The sequence below is a fragment of the Vanellus vanellus genome (assembly GCF_965231255.1).
Source record: "Vanellus vanellus genome assembly, contig: HAP1_SCAFFOLD_1588, whole genome shotgun sequence".
Taxonomy (NCBI): Eukaryota; Metazoa; Chordata; class Aves; order Charadriiformes; family Charadriidae; genus Vanellus; species Vanellus vanellus.
In genome coordinates, this window is record NW_028126832.1 from 1 (window position 1) to 10,503 (window position 10,503).

At 61.7% G+C, this 10,503-nt stretch overlaps 2 protein-coding genes across 2 annotated transcripts; both read left to right on the forward strand.

The window, feature by feature from the left end:
- Positions 1-212: 212 nt before the first annotated feature.
- MON1B (MON1 homolog B, secretory trafficking associated) lies at positions 213-2,821 on the forward strand (the record flags this gene model as incomplete). Its single annotated transcript, XM_082501449.1, is given in 4 exon segments — positions 213-1,024; positions 1,026-1,033; positions 1,151-1,298; positions 2,613-2,821. Coding segments are annotated over 4 exon segments (1,145 nt in total), but the record flags the coding sequence as incomplete, so codon positions are not given.
- A 2,987-nt stretch (positions 2,822-5,808) lies between these two features.
- On the forward strand, positions 5,809-10,464 carry LOC309685720 (uncharacterized protein; the record flags this gene model as incomplete). Its single annotated transcript, XM_082501450.1, has 8 exons — positions 5,809-5,848; positions 7,710-7,784; positions 7,882-8,125; positions 9,369-9,458; positions 9,574-9,637; positions 9,717-9,783; positions 9,898-9,952; positions 10,422-10,464. The coding sequence occupies 8 exons, from the start codon at positions 5,809-5,811 to the stop codon at positions 10,462-10,464; spliced, it is 678 nt and encodes a 225-aa protein (XP_082357576.1).
- Between the last annotated feature and the right edge of the window lie 39 nt (positions 10,465-10,503).

Here is a 10,503-nt window from a genome sequence, read left to right on the forward strand (position 1 = left end):
CCCAAAAAAAAACCCCATCCCGCCCCCAAACCTCCATTCTCCCCCCCCAAATCCCTCCCCAAACCTCCATTCTCCCCCCCCAAACCCCCCAAAAAACCCCCCATCCCCCCACCCCCTCCACCCCGCCGCCCCCCAAAACCCCTTTCCTGCCCCCCCCCCATTTAATACGTGTCTGTGTCCTGTGTGTCCCCCCCCCTCCCCGCGCGGCGCAGAGGACCGCACGCTGGTTTTCGAGCAGCGGGGCCCGTTGCTGCTGGTGTCGGTGTCGCGCACGCGGCAATCGGCGGCGCAGCTGCGGCGGGAGCTGACCTTCGTCCACGAGCAGATCCTCAGCCTCCTCACGCGCGGCGGCATCGCCCGCGTCTTCGCCCGCCGTCGCGGTTACGACCTCCGCCGCCTCCTCGCCGGAGCCGAAGCCGTCCTGGATCGCCTCTTGAGCGGCGCGGCGGCCGACGGGCGCTTCCTTTTAGGGGCCGCCCGCTGCCTGCCGCTTCCCGCCGCCCTCCGCCGCGCCGTCTCCGCCGCCCTCCGCCGCGCCGCCGCCGCCGCCGTCCCGGCGCCCGCTTTGGCCCTCTTGGCGGCCGGCGGGCGGTTGGTGACGGCGGCGCGGCAGCGGGCCTTGGCGGAAGGCGGGCGGCTTTGCGCCAGCGACCTTCACCTCCTCCTCAACCTTTTGGGGAGCGGGGCCGGGGCGGGCGAGGTGTGGACCCCCGTGTGTTTGCCGCGCTTCAACCCCGACGGGTATTTCTACGCCTACGCGGCGGCGCTCGGCGAGGAAGACGGCGGCGACGGCGGCGGCGTGAGGCTCATCCTGCTGTCGACGGAGCGCGAGGGGTTCTACGCGGCGGCCGGCTGTCGGCGGCGGTTGGAGGCCACGCTGCGGGGTCAAGGCTGGTTGGGGGAGTTGGGGGCGGCGGTGCGGGGCGGCGCGGGGTACGGCCCCGCTCGCGCCGGCGCCCCCGAGCTCCGCCATTTTCTCTACAAACCCCTGGAAGGGCCAGAGGACATGCAGCAGCTGCCGCAGTTTTACGAGGTACCTCTTCCCCCCCCCCCCACGCACACCTTTCCCCCTAAAATTTGGGGACGAAACGGGGTGGGGGTGGTGGGGTGGTGGTGGGGGGGTGTCACCCGTGTGTCCCCTCCGGCGCAGCCCCGAGTTGGAGGAGCCCTACGCCAACGAGGAGGAGCAACAGCGGCTCTTCGACCTCTACCACTACCTGCACAGCCGCGTGCACAGCCCCCACCGGCCCCTGCGGCTCCTCTACCACGTGGCGGAGAAGGAGACGCTGCTGGCCTGGGTGAGGAGGGGCGAGGGGGAGTCAGTAGGTTTCAGAGTTAACGGGGGAGGTCACCGGTAACACCGTCAGTAGGTTCCAGGGTTAACGGGAGGCGCTGGCTGGAGGCGCTGTCAGTAGGTTCCAGAGTTAACGGGGGGGTTCACTGGTAACACCATCAGTAGGTTCCAGAGTTAACAGGAGTTTCGTGGTGGAGGCGCTGTCAGTAGGTTCCAGAGTTAACGGAGAGTGTTCTCCCACAGCTCTGTCAGTAGGTTCCAGAGTTAACAGGAGTTTCGTGGTGGAGGCGCTGTCAGTAAGTTCCAGAGTTAACAGGAGTTTCGTGGTGGAGGCGCTGTCAGTAGGTCCCAGAGTTAACGGGTGGTTCACTGGTAACACCATCAGTAGGTTCCAGAGTTAACAGGAGTTTCGTGGTGGAGGCGCTGTCAGTAGGTTCCAGAGTTAACAGGGGGTTCACTGGTAACACCATCAGTAGGTTCCAGAGTTAACGGAGAGTGTTCTCCCACAGCTCTGTCAGTAGGTTCCAGAGTTAACAGGAGTTTCGTGGTGGAGGCGCTGTCGGTAGGTTCCAGAGTTAACAGGGGGTTCACTGGTAGCACCATCAGTAGGTTCCAGAGTTAACGGGGGGGATCATTGGTAACACTGTCATTAGGTTCTGGAGTTAATAGGAGTCACTGACTGGAAATGCCATCAGTAGGTTCCAGAGTTAACAGGGGGCTCACTGGTAACACCATCAGTAGGTTCCAGAGTTAACAGGAGTTTCGTGGTGGAGGCGCTGTCTGTAGGTTCCAGAGTTAACGGGGGGTTCACTGGTAACACCATCAGTAGGTTCCAGAGTTAACGGAGAGTGTTCTCCCACAGCTCTGTCAGTAGGTTCCAGAGTTAACAGGAGTTTCGTGGTGGAGGCGCTGTCATTAGGTTCCAGAGTTAACAGGAGTTTTGTGGTGGAGGCGCTGTCAGTAGGTTCCAGAGTTAACAGGAGTTTTGTGGTGGAGGCGCTGTCAGTAGGTTCCAGAGTTAACAGGAGTTTTGTGGTGGAGGCGCTGTCAGTAGGTTCCAGAGTTAACCGAGAGTGTTCTCCCACAGCTCTGTCAGTAGGTTCCAGAGTTAACAGGAGTTTCGTGGTGGAGGCGCTGTCAGTAGGTCCCAGAGTTAACGGGGGGTTCACTGGTAACACAATCAGTAGGTTCCAGAGTTAACGGAACACTCGGTGGCAGTGCCATCAGTAGGTCCCAGAGTTAACGGGGGCCACTCCCCGGCGGCGCCATCAGTAGGTCCCAGAGTTAACGGGGGTGCCGGTTGCCTCCCCGGGCGCAGGTGACGAGCAAGTTCGAGCTGTACGGCTGCTTCAGCCCGCTGGTGACGAAGGCGGGCGCCATCGGGGTGCTGACGAAGCTGCTGCGCTGGCTGAAGAAGGAGGAGGACTGGCTCTTCATCCGCTACCCGCCGCCATACTGCGCCGCCCCCCACCGCCCCGAGGGGGGCGAGGGCTGAGCGGGGGCAATAAACGGGGGACGGAGAATGGAGTCGCCTCTTTGGGGAAAAGAGGGGGGATTTGGAGGGGTGGTGACGTCGGGCGGCGGTGGCGGCGTCAGCGGTGAGGTCAGAGCGCGGGGGGGGGATGTCATGAGGGGACAGCCGGCGGGGGGGACTGAAGGTGGGTGGAGGGGAGAGAAAATGGAGGGAAACGGGACGGAAAATGGAGGGGAAACAGGACGGAAAGTGGAGGGAAGGGGGGGGGAAATGGGGGGAATTGGGAGAGAAAATGGGGGGAAACGGGACGGAAAATGGAGGGGAAACAGGACAGAAAGTGGAGGGAAGGGGGGGTGGAAAATGGGGGGAAACGGGAGAGAAAATGGGGGGAAACGGGATGGAAAACGGAGGGGAAACAGGACGGAAAATGGAGGGAAGGGGGGACGGAAAATGGGGGGGAATTGGGAGAGAAAATGGGGGGAAACGGGACAGAAAATGGAGGGGAAACGGGACAGAAAATGGAGGGGAAACGGGACAGAAATGAGGAGAAATGTGAGAGAAAATGGGTGAAAAGGGACGGAAAATGGAGGGGAAACATGACAGAAAATGGAGGGAAGGGGGGACAGAAAATAGGGGGAAACGGGAGAGAAAATGGGGGAAAACGTGAGAGAAAATGGGGGGAAACGGGATGGAAAATGGAGGGTAGAGGGGAGGGATGAAAATGGAGGGGAAACGAGAGAAAATGGGGGGAAACGTGAGAGAAAATGGGGAGAAATGTGAAAGAAAATGGGGAAACGTGACAGAAAATGGAGGGAAGGGGGGACAGAAAATGGGGGAGAGAGGGATCGGAAATGGAGGGAAATGTGAGAGAAAATGGTAAACGTGAGAGAAAATGGGGGAAATGGGACAGAAATGGAGGGAAGTGGGGACAGGAAATGGAGGGAAATGTGAGAGAAAATGGTAAACGTGAGAGAAAATGGGGGAAATGGGACAGAAATGGAGGGAAGGGGGGAGAAAATGGAGGGGAACATGACAGAAAATGGGGTGAAACGTGACAGAAAATGAGGGAAGCGTGACAGAAAATGGAGGAAACGACATAATGGAGGGAAATGTGACAGAAAACGGGGGGATTGTGACAAAATGGGGGGAAACGTGACAGAAAATGGGGGGAAACGTGACAGAAAATGGGGGGAACGTGACAAAATGGGGGGGAAACGTGACAGAAAATGGGGGGAACGTGACAGAAAATGGAGGGGAAATGTGACAGAAAATGAGGGAAACATGACAGAAAATGGGGGAAACGATAAGATGGAAGGAAATGTGAGAGAAAATGGATATAAATGTGACAAGAAGTGGACAGAAATGCAACAGAAAATTGGGAGAAAAGGGGACAGAAAAGAGGGTGAAGAGATGACGGAAAATGGAGGGAAACGTGACAGAGAATGGAGAGAAACACGACAGAAAATGGAGGGAAATGTGACAGAAAATTGAGGGAAACAGGACAGAAAGTGGAGGGTAAATGTGACAGAAAGCGGAGGGTGAATGTGACAGAAAATGGAGGGAAAAGGTGACAGAAAATGAAGAGGGGACAGTAAAGGGGAGGAGGAGGTGACAGGAAGTGGAGGGTGAAAAGGGCAGAAAATGGCGGGAGAAGGGGACAGAAAAGACGTGGAAAAGGTGACTGCAAAGAGAGGGAGGAGGGGACAGAGAATGGGGGGAAACGTGACAGAAAATGGGGGGGAAAGGTGAGAGAAAATAGGGAGAACATGAGAGAAAAGGGGGGGAAACGAGAAAATGGAGGGAAACGTGACAGAAAATGGAGAGAAACGTGACGGAAAATGGGGCAAACGTGACATAAAGTGGGGCAAACATGACAGGAAATGGGGGGAAATGTGACAGAAAATGGAGGGAAATGAGATAAAATGGGGCAAACGTGACGAAAAATGGAGGGAAACGTGACAGAAAATGGAGGGAAATGAGATAAAATGGGGCAAACGTGACAAGAAATGGAGGGAAACGTGACAGAAAATGGAGGGAAATGAGATAAAATGGGGCAAACGTGACAAGAAATGGAGGGAAACGTGACAGAAAATGGAGGGAAATGTGACAGAAAATGGAGGGGAATGAGATAAAATGGGGCAAACAGGACAAAAAATGGAGGGAAAGGGGGAAAGAAAATGGAGAGGAACATGACAGAAAATGGGGGGGAAACGGGTCAGAAAATGGGGGAAATTTGACAGAAAATGGACGGAAATGTGACAGAAAATTGGGAGAAAGGGGGACACAAAAGAGAAGGAAAAGGGGAGAGAAAAGAGAGTGTGGAAAGGACAGAAATTGGAGGGAAACGTGACAGAAAACGGAGGGAAAATGTAGAGAGAAAATGGGAGGAAACATGACAAAATGGGGGAGACGTGACAGAAAATGGGGAGAAAAGGGGACAGAAAAGAGAAGGAAGAGGGGACAGAAAAGAGAGTGAGGAGAGGACAGAAAATGGGGGAAACGTGACAGAAAATAGGGGAAACGTGACAGAAAATGGGGGAAATGTGACAGAAAATGGGGGAAACGCGACAGAAAATGGGGGAAATGTGACAGAAAATGGGGAAAACACAACAGAAAATGGGGGAAACGCAACAGAAAATGGGGGAAACGTGACAGAAAATGGGGAGAAAAGGGGACAGAAAAGAGAGTGAGGAGATGACAGAAAATGGGGGGAAACGGGACAGAAAATGGGGGGGGGGGGAAATATGACAGAAAAAGGGGAGAATCGTGACAAAGGACAGAAACACGGGGACAGGAGCGGTGCCGGTGCCCGTCGTCCATCGTCCCCCGTGTCCCCGCAGGCGGCGGCCATGGAGGGTGATGCGGAGGGTGAGGCGCTGCGGCGGCCATGTTGTCCCTTCCCCCCGGGAGTCCCCATGTCCTGTCCCGTGTTGTCCGCCCCAGGGACACGGTGTCACCGTGGGTGTCACCCTGTCACCCCCCCACACACACAAAAGGTGTCCCCTGTCCCCCGCCATGTCCCCCCGCCGGGGGCCCGCGGATGGAGGCGCTGCTGGGGCGGATCCGCAGCCTGCACCGGGGTGAGCCGTGGTCCCCTGTGTCCCCATGTCCCCCCATGTCCCCCCCATGTCCCCCTTATGTCCCCATGTCCCCTGTGTCCCCATGTCCCCCAATGTCCCCATGTGTCCCCATGTGTCCCCCCATGTCCCCCCATGTCCCCATGTGTCCCCATGTCCCCATGTGTCCCCCCCATGTCCCCCTTATGTCCCCCCATGTCCCCTGTGTCCCCATGTCCCCCCATGTCCCCCCATTTCCCCCCATGTCCCCTGTCCCCCCCATGTCCCCAAATGTCCCCACATTTCCCATGTCCCCCCCATGTCCCCCCTATGTCCCCTCATGACCCCTGTGTCCATCCTAAGTCCCCCCATGTCCCCACATCCCCCATGTCCACCCACGTCCCCCTTCTCCACATGTCCCCGTGTCCTCATGTCCCCTTGTCCCCATGTCCCCCAATGTCTACATGTCCCCCCATATCCCCATATGTCCCCCCATGTCCCTGTCCCCCCATGTCACCCCCTTGTCCCCAATGTCCCCCAATGTCCACATGTCCCCCCATATGTCCCCATGTGTCCCCCCACATCCCCTGTGTCCCCCCATGTCCCTGTCCCCCCCATGTCCCCCACGTCACCCCCTATGTCCCCAAGTCCCCAATATCCCCCCATGTCCCTGTCCCCCCCATGTCCCCCATGTCACCCCCTTGTCCCCATGTCCCCCATGTCCCCCCAATGTCCACATGTCCCCCCGTATCCCCATATGTCCCCATGTGTCCCCCCACATCCCCTGTGTCCCCCCATGTCCCTGTCCCCCCCATGTCCCCGCCATCACCCCCTATGTCCCCAAGTCCCCAATATCCCCCCATGTCCCTGTCCCCCCCATGTCCCCCATGTCACCCCAATGTCCACATGTCCCCATGTCCTCATGCCCCCTTGTCCCCATGTCCCCCAATGTCTACATGTCCCCCATATCCCCATATGTCCCCCTATGTCCCCCCATGTCCCCCATGTCTCCCCCTTGTCCCCATGTCCCCAATGTCCACATGTCCCCCCATGTGTCCCCCCACATCCCCTGTGTCCCCCCATGTCCCTGTCCCCCCCGTGTCCCCGCCATCACCCCCTATGTCCCCAAGTCCCCAATATCCCCCCATGTCCCTGTCCCCCCCATGTCCCCCATGTCACCCCCTTGTCCCCATGTCCCCCATGTCCCCCCAATGTCCACATGTCCCCCCGTATCCCCATATGTCCCCATGTGTCCCCCCACATCCCCTGTGTCCCTCCATGTCCCTGTCCCCCATGTCCCCCCCTTGTCCCCATGTCCCCAATGTCCACATGTCCCCCCGTATCCCCATATGTCCCTATGTGTCCCCCCATGTCCCCACGTCCCCCATGTCCCTGTCCCCCCCATGTCCCCCACATCCCCCCCTTGTCCCCATGTCCCCCATGTCCCCATGTCCCCCCGTATCCCCATATGTCCCTATGTGTCCCCCCATGTCCCCACGTCCCCCATGTCCCCCTCATGTCCCCCTTCTCTACATGTCCCCCCATGTCCCCCTGTGTCCTCCTTGTCCCCCCATGTCCCCTATGTGTCCTCCGTGTCCCCCCATGTCCCCACATCCCCCGTGTCCCCCCATGTCCCCACGTCCCCCATGTCCCTGTCCCCCCCATGTCCCCCACATCCCCCCCTTGTCCCCATGTCCCCAATGTCCACATGTCCCCCCGTATCCCCATATGTCCCCATGTGTCCCCCCATGTCCCCACGTCCCCCATGTCCCCCTCATGTCCCCCTTCTCTACATGTCCCCCCATGTCCCCCTGTGTCCTCCTTGTCCCCCCATGTCCCCGCGTCCCCCGTGTCCCCCCCCCCCGTGTCCCCAACGTCCCCGCAGCCCGTCAGGCCGCCGCGCGGGAGCTGGCGGAGGCGCAGGGCCACAGCGAAGGGCTGCGCCAACATCTGGAGCAACGTGAGTCACCCACAGGGGGAAGGAAGGGGGGGGGGGGGGAGAACCCCAACATCTGGGGGGGGCCCCCAACATATGGGGGCGCCCCCCGTCCTCGCAGTGGAGGAGCGTCGGGCGGCGCTGGAGGGGCTGCGGCAGCAGAAGGAGGGTAAGAAGCCGATCTCCCGGGGGGGGGGGGGGTGTCGTGTCCCCCCGCTGTCCCCTCCCCGCACCCCCGTGTGTCCCCCCCCCGTGTGTGTGTGTGTGTGTGTGTGTGTGTGTGTGTGTGTGTCCCGTCATTCCCCGGCAGAGGCGCTGCGGGCGGCTCGGCTGCGCAGGGAGGAGGTGGAGGCCGAAGGGCGAAGGTGAGGAGGGGGGGGGGGGGGACAGCGATGGCCGCTGTGACCCCCTCCAGTGTGTCCCCCCCCCTTCCTCCTGCCCCCTCCCCCGTCGTCACCTCTGAGCCCTCCCCGAACACATCTGGGGACACCCTGAGCCTCCTGGTGACCCCTGGTGACCCCCGGTGACCTCTGACCCCCCACAACCCCCTGGTGACCCCTGGTGACCCCAGACTCCCCCAGTGACCCCCGTGACCCCGACCCCTGCTGACCCCTGACCCCTGGTGACCTCTGACCCCCCCACAACCCCCTGATGACCCCTGGTGGCCCCCGACTCCTTCGGTGACCCCCAGTGACCTCTGACCCCCTCAGTGACCCCTGGTGACCCCCAGTGACCTCTGACCCCCCCACAACTCCCTGGTGACCCCTGGTGACCCCTGGTGACCCCAGACTCCCTCGGTGACCCCGGTGACCCCTGCCCCCCTCTGTGACCCCCAGTGACCCCCCCGACCCCCTCAGTGACCTCCGGTGACCCCCAGTGACCTCTGACCCCCCACAACTCCCTGGTGACCCCTGGTGACCCCAGACTCCCCCAGTGACCCCCGTGACCCCGACCCCTGCTGACCCCTGACCCCTGGTGACCTCTGACCCCCCCCAACCCCCTGATGACCCCTGGTGGCCCCCAACTCCTTCAGTGACCCCCGGTGACCTCTGACCCCCTCAGTGACCCCTGGTGACCCCCAGTGACCTCTGACCCCCCCAACCCCCTGATGACCCCTGGTGGCCCCCAACTCCTTCAGTGACCCCCGGTGACCTCTGACCCCCTCAGTGACCCCTGGTGACCCCCAGTGACCTCTGACCCCCCCCAACCCCCTGATGACCTCTGGTGGCCCCCGACTCCTTCAGTGACCCCCAGTGACCTCTGACCCCCTCAGTGACCCCTGGTGACCCCCAGTGACCTCTGACCCCCCCACAACCCCCTGGTGACCCCTGGTGACCCCTGGTGACCCCAGACTCCCTTGGTGACCCCGGTGACCCCTGCCCCCCTCCGTGACCCCCGGTGACCCCCCGACCCCCCCAGTGACCCCTGGTGACCCCCAGTGACCTCTGACCCCCCCTGGTGACCCCCGGTGACCCCGAACTCCTTCGCTGCCCCCTGACCCTCCTGGTGACCCCCCCCCGCCCACCCCCACCCCCTTCAACCTTTCCCCCCTGACCTTTGACCTCCCCGTGACCTTTGACCCCCCCCGTCCCCAAATTGCCCCCGCAGGCGCCGGGGGCTCTGCCTGAGCCGCCAACGGGACCTGGAGGGGGCGGAGGAGGAGCGCGACCGCCTGCGGCACCTCCGCCGCCGCCACCGGTAGGTCCCGGGTCAAAGGTCGGGGGGGGGGTGTGTCACATGACGGGGGGGGGGGGGGTGTCACGTGATAGGGGCGATGTCACATGACACAGGTGCCCCCCCCTCCTCCGGGCAGGGAGGACTTTTGGCGCCAGCTCGATGACATCATGGAGGAGCACAAACGCCTGCGGGAAGCGCACGTGAGCCGCCCCCCCCCATCCCCCCCCAATCCCCCCCCTTTTCCCCTCCCCCCCCCAGGACACCTCCCTTCCCCCGCAGGTCCCAGCCCAGTTGGAAGCTGAACTGGTGAGACTGGAGGAGGAGAAGGAGAAGCTGCTGAGCCAGGGTGAGCCCCGGATGCCTCAGTGTCCCCTCCCCGGATGTCGTTGTCCCCTCCCGGACACCGGAGTGTCCCCCGCTGGGAAGGATGGGGTGTGACAAGCCCCGCCCCCTTCCCCAGAGCGTCACCTACTGGCGGCACTGGAGCAACTGGGACCCGAAGCGCATGTGGCACAGTGAGTGTGTGTCCTCCTCCTCCCCCCCCTCCTGGCTCCGCCCACTCCTCCTGGCTCCGCCCCCTCTCAGCACCTGGCCCCGCCCACCCCACGGCCTGCCCCCCCCGCACTAGGCTCCGCCCCCCAGCACCTGGCCCCACCCACCCCATGCCTTGGTCCGCCCACATTAACACATGGCTCCACCCCCCTCGTGAGCGACCCCGCCCCCCCCGAGCACGTGGCCACGCCCCCAGGCACATGCCCCCGCCCTCTGTGCACTAGGTCCTGCCCACCTATATGCCTGGCCCCGCCCCCTTTAGCTCCTGCTCCGCCCCAACACCCCCGAGCGCTTTGTTCCACCCCCAGCGCCTAACTCCGCCCCCTCAGCACCTGGCTCCGCCCCTGCCTGCCTGTCCCCACCCCCTCGCAAGCAGCTCCACCCCCTGCATGCCTGGCTCCGCCCCTTAAGCACTTGGCTCCTCCCCCCTAGTCGCCTTGGTATGCCATCCAGAGCACTTGGCTCCACCCCCTGAGCATCTGACTCCTCCCCCTGACCATTAGGCTCCACCCCC